The sequence below is a fragment of the Hydra viridissima genome, unplaced genomic scaffold, assembly GCF_058129835.1.
Source record: "Hydra viridissima isolate aposymbiotic clone 2 unplaced genomic scaffold, HvirCarnegie_v1 scaffold_8, whole genome shotgun sequence".
NCBI lineage: Eukaryota > Metazoa > Cnidaria > Hydrozoa > Anthoathecata > Hydridae > Hydra > Hydra viridissima.
The window spans coordinates 14,367,631-14,384,471 of NW_028324307.1; the positions used below are offsets into that span (position 1 = coordinate 14,367,631).

The following is a 16,841-nucleotide window of genomic DNA, read 5'->3' on the forward strand; positions in this document are numbered from 1 at the left end:
TGGAAATCTCATGCCAATCTGAAAGTTGTGATTTACATTTAATGAAACCTATGTTTTTGTCATACTCCTTTTAAGAATGACCTTTTTGGGAAAACAAAATAGATAATCCAAGGAAATAAAAAACTGTCTAACTTTTGTTTTGACCAGTACAAGAATTTCAAAAGTTTGATATCTTGGCTTGATTGATGACTTAAAAAATCAAACGATACTTTTGCTACTTCATTTGTCCCCTTTTTTGGCAACAGTTTCTATCATTACCATAGATCAGAATATTTTTTTTTGCCAAACTTTTTCACCTCTTTTTTCTTTAGCTTAATTTTTGCTTCTCCTCTATTTAGCTTGATTTTTAAAGCTCGTGAGCGTTTTAAAGCTCGTGAGCGTTTTAAAGCTCGTGAGCGTTTTAAAGCTCGTGAGCGTTTTAAAGCTCGTGAGCGTTTTAAAGCTCGTGAGCGTTTTAAAGCTCGTGAGCGTTTTAAAGCTCGTGAGCGTTTTAAAGCTCGTGAGCGTTTTAAAGCTCGTGAGGTTGGTTAAACTATCTTTAGAAGTGACATCAATTTAAACTTTTAGCTCATCACACTTTAAAGAAATCACCTTTCAAGAATAACAAAAACCATTCTCAATTTCATCTTTAAGTTGTCAGAACAAATTTTTTTATCCGGATAGAGAATAGTAAAGCATATTTATCACTTTATGCTCAGTTTCTCTTGAAAATAATAAAGCGGTTCTACACAAATCAGCTCTTTTTATTGAATTTTTCATTACTTTTTTGAGTATTTCAACCGGTATGTTTTCTATTTCTTGTCGAATATTGTTTTTCAGTTGATCAAGAGTTTGTGGTTTATTCACGTAGACCTTTCCTTTTAAATAACCCCATAAAAAGAAGTCTGGAGCTGTTAAATCAGGTGATCTTGCAGGCCAATGCAAATCACCAAAACGAGATATTAATCGATCTGGAAAAAGGTCTTTCAAAATCCGTGTTGTTTCTTTGGCTGTATGTGGTGTGGTACCGTCCTGTTGAAACCACATATTGTCCAGATTTTGTTCTTCCATTTGTGGCATTAAAAAGTCTCGGATCATTTGTTGATAATTATCACCAGTAACAGTTGTTGTTTGTCCATTTTCGTCTTCAAAAAAATAAGGTCCAATGATATTTTTAGCATGAATAGCGCACCAGACTGTTATTTTTTGGGGATGTAATGATGTTTCATGAATGATTTGTGGGCTTTCACTTCCCCAGAATCGAGAATTTTGTATATTGACATGGCCACTGAGATATAAATGTGCTTCGTCACTCATCATTTTTTCACTAAAAATATCAATTTCTCTCGCAAGATTCAAAATGGCATTACTGTACTTCAAACGCTGATTATGGTCTCTGGGCAATAGCTTTTGCACTAACTGGATTTTGTAAGGGAAAAGGTGTAAATCTTTTTTCAAAATTCGTCGAAGAGAGCGCTGAGAAATGTTTAATTGTTGAGCACGTCTTCTTGTTGATGATTTTGGTGACTCTGCAACACTTTCAACTTATTTAACTAGAATTCATTGCAAAATTAAAAATTTTTTTCACAAATGAGAAGTTTTTGTATCAGTTAAACATTGGTCATATAGCCAGTCTATAATTTAATTATAATTGTAAAAAAGTTATTTAAGATTATCTTAAACTTAAATCTAATAATTTTAGTCTATACGAGTAAATCAATTTATCTTTTCATAATTATGAAACTTTAGGTTTATGAATAAACAAACGTTTAAACAATTCTTCTTATGAAACGAATTATGTAAATAAATATATAATACCTTGAACAATTTTATCTTTGCCATTCTTACAAAAACTTTTTATTGGTAGCTTTTTATTATCAGTGTTGGCTTCATTTTATTGTGGTCACATTACAGACTGAAATTTCAGGCCAAAAAAAAATCTTGCATTTATTTATAAAATAGCGAGGAAAAAATAAATCCATTAAAGGTATTGTTTATTAGATTGATTCCCCTGCTACAAGTTGTTTGACACTATAGTGTTTGCTGCTCACAGTGAAATAAAAATAATGTGTTGATAACCAGGGCTGTGGAGTCGGAGTCGGAGTCGTGGAGTCGGAGTAGAAGTCGGAGCTCATTTTGGCTGGAGTTTGAGTCGGAGTCGGAGTCGGAAAAAATGTACCGACTCCGACTCCGGTTTAAAAAAAATCTTTCAAATTTTCATAATTTTCATAAGGATTTTATAGATGTTACAAAACTACAAGTCCCAGGATGGTCTGAAAGCTGTAGGATATCCAGACACAATGGGAATTGTAGTTTGCGACAACTAGAGGACAAGGAGTTTGACATGTTATTTTTAGGCCTTTAAAGCAGTGATAAGCAATAGGGTATTTTGCTGCTTATCACTGAGAATCATAAATCACCTCCTTTGCACTCTCCTCTACCTTCCCTTAAACTATATAACTTCATGATCCCCTAACTCCCGACTTAAATTGTCTGGCACTGTGCTACATATTCTTAGTAGAAAGCTAGGCGTGCCACCACCAAGCACCTAAGAGTTGCTACACAAACAGAAAGACTGTAAGTATTCAATTAATTTGTTTCTCTGGAGAGAGAGAATATTAGAAAATTAGTGATTGAAGAAGCTGTGAAACAAAAAGAAGAACTTAATGAATGTCTCAAGGGACGCTTTGTGTTTCTTAACAGAGTAAACTATTTTGCAATCAATGTTTAATTCTTTTTTGAAAAATATGAACCAGTTGCCAAGACATTGGCAGTAAAAGACACCAAAGCTAATCACACCAGCGAAATTCTCCAGGTCTTAATAGAAAAGATTCTTAAAGAATATGAACTTAAAGAAGAACAAGTTCTTTCTGTCCAACTGACAATATTTCAAACATGATTTTGACAAATTCATAATGTTATTAGCGACTGCATAAGAGTTTATTACATAACAAGAGTTCAGAAAAGTTGTTTGTTCAGAAATTGTTTTCTTATAAATATTGTTTAAAACACTAAGTGGTTGGATTATTTGTATCATAGTGATGAAATAGCCAATGTTAACATTTTACTACAGTTATTTGTTGTTACAAACAAATAACTGAAGTAAAACAAACAACTATTTGTTGTTAGAAATTGGTTACTTATGAAGGAGTCGGAGTCGGGAGTCGGAATCGGAGTCGGAGTCGGAATCGGAGTCGGAGTCGGAGTCGGAGTCGGTCCATGATAAAATCAAGGAGTCGGAGTCGGAGTCGGAACAGCAGCTTACCGACTCCACAGCCCTGTTGATAACTCAGAACATGTTTGAAGCTGTTTACACGAAATAAACAACATTTTTTGCGTCAGTACATAACAATAGATGAAATATAGGTCCAGCACTATATTCCAGAGTGTAATGGTGGATTCATGTTTTATCAGTTAGGTGAAAAGTAACAGGTGAAAGCCATCCTAAGTGGCAAAAAATACAAAAGTCAGACAGGTTCTGGCGAGTGTTTTTTTGGGAAACGCGGGACATAATATTCATGGATTATCTGCAAAAGGGAAAGCTATCGTGTATTGCAAAGCGCTATTGTACCCAGCGAAGGATTAAATAAAAAAAGGGCGAAGAAGAAAGTTCTCTTTTACCAACAAAACGTCAACCCGATCACAATTAGATGTTTAAGATGAGAAAACTAACCCTTTTCACCAGATCTGGCCCGCAGCGAATACTACCAGTATCAAAAAAACGTTCTATAAACTATTTTTTGAACAAATGATGAAGTCATATTGGAAACTGAAGCATTTTTCGGAAGTCTCTATAAATCCTGTGATAAAAAACGCTGGAATGAATGTATCACTCTTCAAAGAGAATGTTAAAAATAATGAATAAAGTCAAATTAAGCAAAAAAAAAATTTTTTTAATTGTTAATCTCAAGACTCTTTGACCGATATTTTTTAATGCAGACTTTAAAGCAGTTGCAGTTACTGATGTCTAAAACAGGCCACCAGTTTTAAGAATGCTGAAGGTTTTTTAATTTTTTTGGTTTTTATTTCATTAGAAGTTAAAAAAAGATCTTTTTTAGACATCTTATAAATTTGGCGATCCTATTGGTTGATGTTTTAGCGGTTGTTCTTAGCGGTTGTTTTCGAATTTTATCATCAATTTTATTGGATTTTTCAATACATTTAGGACAGTTTTGAGCCAATTTACTAGAACACCCTAGTTTATGCGAAGTTTAAAAAATGTTTTGTCCGTTCGATAACATAATTAAAATAATTTTTCTTTTTTCTACTGTTTGTTCTGTGTACATTACAAATAATATTTGACTTGTTACAGTACTCAATTAGGAACTTCATTGAAAAACTCCAATTTTTAATAATATATGGAATTCTTCACTTGCATGTGGTATATGCCAATTTTTCAAAACTTATTCTTTAATTCCAAAGTACTTGTGTCAGCACATTAAACTGTAACTGCCTTACTGAGTTGTTCGCTTATTCAAAAGTACTTCAGACATCGTTCTGCTAAGAATATCCTTTTATACCAGTTTATCATTTATGAACCTTTTAATCAATATAATAAAGTCTTTTTGTTGGAAGTAATTTTGTCGTTTGATCTTTTCTGTTAATGACAAATTGAATAAAAAATTCTCAATCATTCTTGAAATCAATTTACTATAATTTATATATTTAGAATATTAAAAAAATTATACTAACCTTATTGCACACCTCATAAATTTGATTTAACCTAAATTATTGCGGAATAAAATTCGAATAAAAAAGAGCACACAGCTCTTTTTTATTCGAATTTTATTCCGCAATAATTTGACCAATGTATTAAGAAGAACTCTGCAGAGTTCCTTTTTTAAAAGTTTAAAAATAAGAGTGTAGTTAAAACACTGCACATAAAAGCTACAACATTTCTTCTAATGATCATCAAGATGAAAGAAGGGTTTATTGAAGTACAGAGTTTTTTAATCCAACTTATTTATGTTTAAACTGTTTTCAAGTTTGCTTATTATTGATTTTCGATGGTTATAAATAATAAAAAATTTTTTCGTCAGAACTAGTGACGTATTACTGTTATAATATGATATAATATACGTGGTGGTCGGTAAGCTGTATCTGCAGCTGCATAAAAGACTTCAGAGATATATGGTTGTTGAAAAGCCAAATGTCATAGTTGTTTACTGCAGATGCAGCTATGTGAAAACTTCCTGTATATCGGTCTTTTCAAATAAAGACTGATGTATCGAAATATTTATAAAGCTTCGTTAAGCTGTCTGAAAAACTAAATGATGTAATGGTCACACATGGTTCTCAACTGCTTGGTAGAACTGTATTGAATCGCAGAATTCTCATCACTGGTACATAGAATGGTATTTTGAATTTTGAATAAGCTAGTTCTTTGAAGGTAGTAGAATGCCAGAAAGAATTAGATTAGTTGGTATTTTGAATTGAAGAATAGTATAACGTAGTTGTGTCAGCCCCAACCATTTACAATCGTTTACAAGAAGCTGCCCTTCGAGTCTGTATTGCAAAGAAGAAACCTCTTGTTTCAATACAAAATCGACTAAAATGATAAAGAATTGTTAAAATGTTTCTCAGTAAAAATATTTCCTTTTGAAAAAACGTTTTATGGACTGATGAACCCTAGTTTAACCTCTTCCAGTTTAATGGGAATATATAAATATAAATATATATATATATATATATATATATATATATATATATATATATATATATATATATATATATATATATATATATATATATATATATATATATATATATATATATACAGCTATTCACGAAAGTTTAAACGATTGCAGAATTTTTATCAAGTATGCTTGGTTTTTGTTTAATAAAAAAAAACTGTAAAATGATATCGACTTAATTTTTTTTATTTATTAAAGAAAAAGTAATTAGCTTTAAAATGAATATGAACATGTTATAAAAATTTTAATATTTAGTTAGAAAAAAGCTATTACAAAAAATCTTATAGGAAAAATAAGAAGCACAAAAGTTTAAACGAATTCCAACATTCGAACAAAAAATGAAAAAAAAAAGCGAAATTAATATTTGAAGTGTCCTCCTTTGTTTTTATAGCAAAGATAAACTCGTTTATGCATTGATTCAACTAATTTCATGCACATCACGCGAGGTATCTTCAGCCAGTACTCATTCAAAAGTTGCTTTAAATGCTGAGTTGATTGAATTTCATGGTATGTGAGTTGATTGTCGATCCAAGACCAAATATTTTCGATTGGGTTGAGATCTGGTGATCTAAGGCACCAGGGCATCACATTGAACTTTTTTTTCAAAAAATATTCTTTGATTGAGTGTGCTGTATGAGCTGAAGCCCCGTCTTGTTGAAAGATGAATTGCTTGCTTCTGCCATACAAGTGTCTGATTGATGGAACTAAACACGTTTCCAATGTGTTCTTGTAGGTGTATTGATTAATTCGGCCTTCATACAGCTCACAGAAGCCTATACCTTTGTGAGAAAAACATCCCCAGATTCCAACCGAACCTTCACCGCCTTGTCGATGATGTTGCAAAAACCTGTCTGAATATTCCTCAGTTGCAAATCTTTTGACATAGATTCTTCCCTTGCGGTTTACAACTTGAAAGTTAGCTTCATCACTCCAAATAACTTTTGCCCACTGTTCTACAGACCAGTCCAGCCTTTCTTTGGACCACACTCGTCGTTTACGTTTTTCCGTGATTGAAAGAATAGGTTTTTTAGCAGCTATGTACGTTCCAATACCTTTGTCCGACAATGTTCGTCTCACGAGCTCTCTGCTAACTTTTGGATTGTTTTTTAACTCATTGAAGATTTGTGCTAGCTTTTTGTAGCTGAGTCTGGGGTTTTCTCTGCTCATTCTGAATATACCATTTTTGTCACGGTTGCTGAGTTTGGATGGTCTCCCAGTACGCGGCATGTCGGAGACGTCCTTGGTAAGTTCCCAGGTTTTGATGGTTTTTCTAACGCAATATTCAGAAATGTTAAGTATTTTGCCTATTTGAACGTTTGTGTGATTTTTTGTCCGCGCCATACCAATAACTTGCCATTTGATGTCACTAGAAACTGATTTTCAACCCATTTGCACGCAATTGAAATTAATTTGAAATTCACAATATTTTAAGTTGATTTTTAATGAATTAAAAGCTGCCTGATGATGTTGTGATGAATTTTTTGATTGAAAAACTACTCAATTATTTGCTAATTAATTGATAAATTCGCTGCAAAAAAAAATTTCGCAGCGGATTTATCAATTAATTGATCCTAAATAAAATCGCTTAAACTTTTGTGAAACCTCTTAATTTGTATCACCTACCTTTTAATGAAATTTCTGAGTAAACGGTAATGAGTCAAAACCTACTTTTTTTTATTCTATTAACAAATAACCTATTTACCAAATTGGAAAAAGAATTATTTTGATATCTATTTCCGTTAGATTTTTATTCAAGAAAAACTGAAGATTAGATTTTAAAATTCTGCAATCGTTTAAACTTTCGTGAATAGCTGTATATATATATATATATATATATATATATATATATATATATATATATACACACATATATTTACATATATTTATATATTTATATATATATATATATTTACAGGGTGTCTGCCAATATTTTAAGTTGGATTTCCCTAGCTTTTCCCTGATATTTACCTATTTCTCGTTTAGAAAAATGCTCTTCAACTGCAAAAATATAAACAATAATACAACCCACATTAAATATATCAAGAGAAGTTCATAAAACTATCTGCCAAATAAACTTTTAGATTACGTGTACTATATACAACTTATTTAAGTTATATAAGTTTGATAAAGACTCATCTTTCCTGATTTTTCTAAAATCTAACCTAATTTCCCTGACAGTCCCCTGATTTTTTTGAAGATATCGGAATTCCCTGGCATTTCCCTGATTTCGCAGACATCCTGTATATATTTATATGCAGATCTTGTGTGTAAAGACCACTTAGCAACATTGCAACATAACATAACAAGAATTTAATTTGATCTAAACTTATTAGTCACAACAACAAGGCTAAATAAAATTGACAAAGTATGTATGATGAATTTAGCAATTAGTATGTAACATAACAATGTTTTGTTACATATGCTATATTATTATTAACAATAACATAAGTTATTTTTAACATATTTATCTTAACTAAAACTACTTGATTACTCACAAACTTAATCAAGTTATGATCAAGGTTTTGTGTTTAAATAATCGCTATTAATAAATGTTTAAATAATCGCTATTATTTAAGAAATTGTCGAATTTTATAAAAAACTTCAAATATTTAAAGAAACACCACCAAAAATTTATGCACCCGAAAAACGCAGATAGTCCAAAAATGTATCTGGCAAATATGCAGATAGTCCAATTTTGTTTTACGCGGAGATTGCAGATAAGCCGATTTTGTTTTATACGGAGAAAGCAGATAAACCAAATTTGTTTTCCGCGGAGATTGCAGATAGTCCGATTTTGCGCGGAGCCATCGTTATCTACTTTATTGCTCAAAGTGCCGTTAACGATAATTGCTTCTTTTAGTCGTGTTAGGGACGATATTCTTCTTTTTCAGAAAAGACAAAATCCGTCATAACCCATAACGTCGTAAAAAATTAATATTTTAATTTTTAACAACTTTTGCCTGGTAACTTTCATTTTAGTGAATTGTTTGCCAAAAAAAGTTAAAAGGGCGGAGATTGCAGATCGATAAGCCTAATTAAGATTTTTTTTGTCGGGTGAAACAATGTGATCAAATTTATATTTTATTTGACATGAAATTTTAGATTTTTAAATATTATGCAGCTGTTTCAAGAAAAACAAAAATCATTTTCTAGTTTGAAAGATTTACATTAAAATATGTTAAACCAGTTGTCTTGTTGCTAAGTTTATCTTTTTGTTTTTAGTTTTTACTTGAAAAGGAATTTAATGTTTCTCTTAGTCTTTTCTAATTTTTATGATTCTTTTTCTGTGTAATATACTTGGTATATGCTGGAGGTACATACATGCATACATACATACATACATACATACATACATACATACATACATACATACATACATACATACATACATACATACATACATACATACATACATACATACATACATACATACATACATACATACATACATACATACATACATACATACATACATACATACATACATACATACATACATACATACATACATACATACATACATACATACATACATACATACATACATACATACATACATACATACATACATACATACATACATACATACATACATACATACATACATACATACATACATACATACATACATACATACATACATACATACATACATACATACATACATACATACATACATACATGCATACATACATACATACATACATACATACATACATACATACATACATACATACATACATACATACATACATACATACATACATACATACATGCATTCATACATACATCTAAGTTATAAATTTTTCAATTACTACTACAAGTTTTGTGAAATTTTCATTTTTCAGCAAATGTAATAATTTCAAAATCCAAATGTTTTTCATCAATTATTTGTCTTTAGTCAACCTTGAAGCTTTAATGGTGGTTGGTCTAAATAAAACCTATACAAATATAAGAGAGAAATTTTTTAAATTTCTTCCTTGAATTCCATAAATTTTTTTTTTTCATTATATGATAACTACATTATAATGTGTATAAAATACAAGGTGCTGGATTAATATTGACAATTTTTTAATCCTTGTTTCTTATAGGACAATTAAAAATAAATATCAAGCACTCTTCAAAATGCAATATATGGGAATGAGATCATAGTGTTAAGCAGATTGTTTCATCGTAAAAGTAAGAAATGATAATATTAAATACTAATTAACCTTTTTTTTTTTTTTTTTACCAGTAATTGATCTTTTTAAATAATTGTGTTAAATCTCACAATAGGGTTTTGCTAAATTTCAATCTTTCATCCAGCTTCTCCATTGTTAATTTTTAGAAAATACTTTGGAAAACTTTTGGAAGTTGACAAAAGCTGATATATCCAAGGTTATGTAAAGCACATGGTGGATAAGACTGATGGCAGGGGCAATAAACCTAATTTTAATGCAATTTAATAGACAATCTTTAACTCTTTTTTTGTTTTAGAAAGAAAATATTTTACCACCTTATGTTTATCTATAAGTTTTTATTTTCTAAGCTCAAGTAAGTTATTATCTCCTGATTTGTTAGAGTCAAATGTTAAGATGTAGCCTATGCTTGGGGTAATGAAAAGTGAAAAAACAAAATTATCAGGAAAAATCAGGGTCAATCTTTAGCCTTTTTGTATTATAGGCGAGTGACAAATACCCCTTAAAAAGTCAAAAGACTTTTAGGGGGTATTTTACTACGTTTTTCCTATTTCTACCGTGGAAATTTCGAATTTCGCAAAAAAAAAAAAAGTGTACAAAGTTGAATAGGTTTGGAACATTTAAATTTGAACCTAAGAACATAGCTAAACTCTATAAGTGTTTTTATATGAACGCTAAAATTTTAGGAAGCCTAAAAGAAATTCATCATTCTCAAAAAAAAGTATGAAGACTTTTAGTGCCAGCTTCTTCACATTCGTATCGAAGAAAAATCTAGTAAATTGTCCAATTTTTTCCTTAACGAAAAATTGGTTGAAACAATAAAGGCATTTCTGAGCAGTATTCTCAAAAATGATGTAATATTTTGGAACCTCAAGTTCAATAAGAACTTACACTTTAAATAGGTAAATATAATCATTTATATTGAATAATAAAGTACTTTTTTTTGTTAAATATGAATGTATAGATTTGATAGATGTATATTTTTATCTATTGTCGGCTGTTTATATAAAAACAATGTCGGCCTTTAATAACGGTATACTTTACGTCTAATTCTTAATGCGATCAATCCCGCGAGGTGAAAACACGTCACACGCGTTTAAACAAAAATAACACGAAAAAAAAAACGAAGTTTTCTCAGACTGACCTTAAATCACCCGAGCACTAAATTACAGTTTTTATGTAATTAATAATCATCTTTTATTACATCAGGAAGGGAAATTTTAATTTGAAGTAAAAATACCAGTACCTAAAAAGTACCAAATATCTAAAAACACCTAATACCTAAAAATATCAATAACCCTAACTTTTTAGTAGAAAAATAAAGATGAACCATAAATAAAACATAAGTTAAAAAACTTTAAAATCTGAAGTACAAAATCACAACAATGATCATTACAGCTTTTCAATTCTTTTTTTTTATAAACACCGAGCGAAAATGTCTCCTAAATTCTCGACTAAAAAGTGAGTATACAAGTGGATTCACCAATGAATTTGAAAAACGCAAAAGCACAAACACTTGGTCAACGACTGAATTCTTCTCTAAAGATTTAATAAAAAGAGAAAGAAAATATAGCAGTCTGTTCGGTAAAATACAAAAGATAAACGCAAGTGCTACTATACTCATTGTTTTGATTGTTTTGATTTGACAATCTAACAAAATATTGCGTTCACTTTTTGTCTGATACTCAACTAATTGGCTGGTTTTGAATAAACAATTCGTTTTCTTTATAGATGATGAGATTCTCCAGAAACAGATCAACATCAAAGTAAACGGTATTAACGTGTTCAAAACAAAAATAACCAAATCAATAATAATTATCTTGGTATATTTAAACGAATAATCACAAAAGTTACCTTACGCAGTTTGAGATGATTTGTACACTATGCCGAAAATTCCAGGGAGAAAATGCACCAAAAACGCTGCGAAGAACAATAACGCAACTCTTAAAAAAGTGTTTTTCACTGAGTTTAACAACAACATAGAGGGATAGAGAACAGCTCTTTGTCGTTCAAAAGCAATATAAACTAACAGATAAATTGATGCATCCATCATCCAAAATGTTATCAGAGATCCAGTAATGAGCTTACACATCCAATCTCCTAGAATACCGGTTGGGTGATGAAAAGCATTTGTTCCAAGAATATAAATAGGAAACGAAGTTATCGAGGCTATCAAATCAGCAACTGCTAACGAAAATATAAGAATGTTAAAGTCCTTTTGATTTCTTTGCACGCAAGTATCACCACCATTACAATGGCATTTCCAATCACTCCAAAAAAAGTGATGCATCCATACCAAACAGCTTCCCATATTTGAAACTGAAACGAGGTGTTCGATGCAGACTGAAAAAAAAATTAGTAGAAAATATCGTGTATCGATAAATATCGTGTATCGATAAATATCGTGTTTTTCTGGAACAGAAAAGTTTTGGTACAAGCAAAAAAAAACAACTTTTTGTTTAAAAAAAATTTTATTAAATATTTTGAATCTTTTTTTTTTTAGAATAATATTCTATTTTTGATTATTTTGAATACCACTAATCAAATAGATTATCAAAAATAGCAAAGAATATTCTTTAACACAAAATTAAAGGAAAGATTTCTAGTAAAGAGGAAAAGAAAAGAAGAGTAGGAAAAATTACACCATAATTAAACTTATTGTGTACAAAAGAAAGATTTATCTTTTGTACACAACATGAAGTTTCCCCAACCTTGCTCAAACCCACCCAGAGAACTTCCATCCATATGGGAAACGGGAATTTGATGATCACCCACTTCATCAAAACCATTCATTCTCGCCACAATCTCTCAGATATACATTCAACTCAGAAGTTAAAGAAATTAAAAAAATAAGAAAGATTTAAACTTGAAGCCACAACTTAAGTTTAATTTAGTACTTTTCTAAACAAATCTAAAACAAATACTACAAATATCAAAATGTGGCAAGTACCTCAAAACTCTCCATGTATAATTGCTTCTATCTTGGATAATATTCTTTGGACTATTACCCCATCTACTTGATTACAATCTAATATCACAGATAAAAAAAAAAGCTACCAGAGAAAAAGTTGGCAACTTCATAAAGTGTTTTCAACATGAATCCCAAACTGCATCAGTTGGTAAATTCTTCTTACTCTCAACATTTATCTCAACATATATCTTATAGAAATAAATCTATAATTTTTACAGCAGTTTCTAACATCAGATAAGTCAAACCCCCAGCACGTTTTGCAATCACAAAAATTTCTTAACACAATCAGCTTGGAATTAACAGCTTCCTGACTTTTTTACTGTACCAGAAGAAACAGACCAGTATGTGACACATTAAAAATCATCTTTTGTGTGGGAAAAGAAATCTAAAAATCAATTGTTTAACTGTTTCATCCTTTTATATAGTTTTACAGTTGGGTTCACCTTACGTTTTACTGTCTTACACTTTTAGTAGTTAAATTAGTAATATGTTTGAATTGAGGGAAAATTTTAAACTTATATTTTTAATTTCTTTAATTTCCCTTTCTTGCAATATGAGTATTATGGTGCATATAAAGTACATTTCCATTTTTTAATATCTCTCTTTGAAAGCTTGAGATCTATGAGAAGATTATCATAATTTACAGTTTACAAATTTGATTCACATTCTACAATCAATATTTCAACTCATAGCACTTAATAAGCAATCAGCCTGATGTATAAAACTAAGCAAAGAATACGGTATGTAAATTAATTAAATATATCCGTAGGGCCATCAACTAAATAAAAGTTAGATTTTAACATAACTCAAAATAATACTTCTAAATATTCATAAACAATTAACAAAGTATCCAGAAAATGAAACAACTTTTATTATTGTTTGATGCTTTTTCATTGTAGTTTTGATTGTAACTCAGTTCTTAAGCATGGCTAATAACTTAAAACACTTGTTTTTCTCATCAATGAAATTTTTTTAAATGTCATTTTTTAAAGTTTCTTCAAATCATTTTGAAAGAAGGCTGAAGGCTAACAACCAAATTTTGAAGGCTTCTATGTTACCAAGTGGATAATCATGTAAACTAACCATTTTAGCAAGATTAAGTCTTGAATCATGTTGTTTTTTAAAATGTGAAATAGAGTTTTTACTGAGCTTTCTGGGTCCCATAAGTCACTGACGAATATCTGAGGTTCAAGGGCGTTTTTTAGAAATTCTAATGTAATGCGTTTTTTTGACGAAATATAATGACCTTTCTGTCCAATTCTTCCCACAGTAACTCTATTGGGTTTAAATCTGGTGATTGGGCCGGCCAGGTCATGTTTTTGAGGATACCATTATCCTCTTGTTCCTTTATATAGTTCTTACATAATTTTGAGGTGTGTTTAGAGTCATAATTTTTAGAGTCATAATAATTTCGTCATTTTTCCATTATTTTGGCAGAGCTTTCAAAAGGACTTAGTAGCATTAACATTATAAAAACTGACTTTTCTTACTAATCAATCTTTTCAAATGTTTCCAAGCTTCTGAAGTGTGCTTTCTTTTACTAAGTAAAGTAAAAAAAAAGTACTAAGTATAGTAAAAGAAAGTGACTAATAACTTTGTGAGTAGCAACAATAACTTTGAAATCATTATCATTATTGTTAAATAGAAGATCAATGTTAAGTCTCTCTCCAATCTCTCTCATTATTAATTGAGGAGGATTTTAAACATGAGTCCATTACAAGTTAAACCTCTGACCCATAAAGTTTCACATGAAATACTTGTCAATTGATTTTGCAGCCATTATCTCTTAGACCGGATTTTAGAGCATAAATTTCGGTCAAAGGGACAAGAAGGTGTTTTCTCGGATTCGGGTTATAACCTATATTGGTGCCATCTCTAGTTTAAAAAATAACTTACAAGTTTAACGGTGTAAAATTCTAAACCACAATAAAAATTGCTTACTTCGTACTTATTAAGCAAGTTTGAAGAACTTATGTTAAATTTCTCCATAATAATATCCTCCGTCAATTTACAGCTTGTTCAACAAGAAATGTTTGCGAGTCGCTTTTTACTCTTAAGTCTTTTTATTTTTCTATAACAATTCGGACAACTTTCTCTCAAAGTAAAAACCGAATACTTCTACTGTCTAATTTCATCTTCGAATAAAACGAAAATGCGTTAAAATAAAGCAGTTGTTGTAACTTAGGTGTAGAATTGTTATTAAGATTTATTTTTGTGGTAAACTAAAAGATAAATGCTTAAATGCAAAACAAATAGTAATTTTTAAACGGAATTTTAAGCCGTATCACGAGAATGGAATTAAGGTGATTTTTCCGTATCTAAAACGGATGAGTGGAAGCTCACCTTTAGATTTTGCATTTACGCGGTAAAAGTTTAACAAGAAATAAATATATTAGCTTGGGCAAAATGATAATAAAAAAAAAAACCTTCGGAATTTACTTTCATTGCTCGATTTATAGAAAAAAAAAAGATTAATCTTATTATTATTCACAAATATTTACGTTTGGTCATTTGACTGGAGGGAGGGGGAGTAGTTTTGACTGGCATTGATATTGATTTGTGAGAGGGAAGCTGGTTTGTTAGGACTGGTTTTAATCACTCTGAGTTTTAAAAGCCCTATTAGCGTTGACATTTATCGGGAACAACGAGCTTATCTACGCTTTTATCAATTTGTGAGTTTAGCATCTTGAGCGCTGGATCGACAGGGGACGATGACGCAAAACAGGCGCGCTGAGCGCTGGTATTGAGCGAGCGAACAAATGTCTCTGTGGCAGTGATATTTTCATTCACGTGAAGTAAAATTAAAAGTAAAAATAATTGATTTCGTTAATATGTCAATGGACCACTAAACTGGTCACTTGATTGTCATTACGTTAAGTATAAATTCAATGCGTTTAATCTTTGTTGTAAAATAAAATAAACATCTAAAGATTCTTAAGAGTTCAAATCAATCAGTAACAGAATAATGAGTTTATCAAAGCTGTTGGCTGGTAGGAAGCGTGACAGTCTTGTATGGAAATTCTTCGTTTACGATGAAAAAACTGGCAAATCCACGTGTCTAGTTGAGAACATAAATAATGGGAGCGTGTGTGGCGCATCTCTTGCCGGAAAAAATTCCAGTAACTTGGTAACGCAAATTAAGGGAATACATAAAGACACACACAAATATTACACGGATGAAAAGAAAAAACGAAATGCAGAAAAAATATTTTTGAAACGCAAAATTGATGAAATCAATTCTACATCTTCCCGAAATAGTGGAAAGACAAAAACCCAGACAATAAGAGAGTGCTTTGAACACCGAATCACCGCGTGGCCAACGGAATCAAGTGAATATCAAGTGCGTTAGTCTGTGACAAGTGTGGGAAGTCTGTGATAACTGACTGCACCTCAAGATGGAACAGTACATATCAGATGATTGACCGGCTGTTGAAAATAAAGACATCGGTGAATGAAGTTCTTACAGAAATTGGTACATATTATTTTATCATTTATGTTATTAGTGTATATAAATTATTTTCGGAATTTTATTAAATCTACAAAATTGCGTCTTACCTTATTTAAACTAAAAAAACGAAAATGGTTATAAATTGTCAGAAGTTCATTAGTCATTTTCATTAAAAAACAAGACAGGGTATGTATTTTTTAAATTAGGTTTACTAATAACACGGAAAGACTTTAGCCTGCCTTTTAAATCACATCACAACAGCATGGAAAAAAGAGACGTATATCAATGACAATTATTAGTTATTACAATTGTTATTAGTAAACTTTAATTTCAGATAGTTTACTTAAATTTAGGAATCGACACATTCAAAGCAAGTGAATGTGTTTGTCTTCAAAACATTTCTTCACTTTTGGAACCCTTTGCAGTACAAACATATATACTTCAGACCGATGCCCAGTCTCTTTCACAGGTTCTACCATCTATACTCAATTTGGAATGCCGTTTGCAAGAATATCCTATCAACAAGTCTTTGACAGCAAATCTTCTTGGAGATCTACGTCAACGGTTTAAAT

The 16,841-nt window shown here is 30.7% G+C and overlaps 1 protein-coding gene across 4 annotated transcripts; it reads right to left on the bottom strand.

Annotated features, from left to right (window-relative positions):
• Positions 1–10,979: 10,979 nt before the first annotated feature.
• LOC149885253 (uncharacterized) lies at positions 10,980–15,049 on the bottom strand. Of its 4 annotated transcripts, XM_090096568.1 has the most exons (4): positions 14,763–15,049; positions 12,562–13,206; positions 11,705–12,193; positions 10,980–11,389 (listed from the first exon to the last, which is right to left on the bottom strand). In XM_090096568.1, exons 2-3 carry the CDS (start codon positions 12,641–12,643, stop codon positions 11,706–11,708), a joined length of 570 nt encoding a protein of 189 aa, XP_089952694.1. In that variant the 5' UTR covers positions 12,644–13,206; positions 14,763–15,049; the 3' UTR covers positions 10,980–11,389; position 11,705. The 4 variants fall into 4 exon arrangements, with proteins under 4 accessions (XP_089952694.1, XP_089952695.1, XP_089952693.1 ...); XM_090096569.1 differs by lacking the exon at positions 14,763–15,049 and having other exon boundaries at positions 11,710–12,193; positions 12,801–14,750; XM_090096567.1 differs by lacking the exon at positions 14,763–15,049 and having other exon boundaries at positions 12,562–14,750.
• Between the last annotated feature and the right edge of the window lie 1,792 nt (positions 15,050–16,841).

Excerpts from the sequence above, each read along its gene's own strand:
- LOC149885253 (XM_090096566.1), bottom strand. The coding sequence starts at position 12,643 with ATGAATGGTTTTGATGAAGTGGGTGATCATCAAATTCCCGTTTCCCAT. Across the intron at positions 12,194-12,561 it reads TCTGGGTGGGTTTGAGCAAG|TCTGCATCGAACACCTCGTT; the intron begins GTTGGGGAAACT and ends TTTTTTTTTCAG.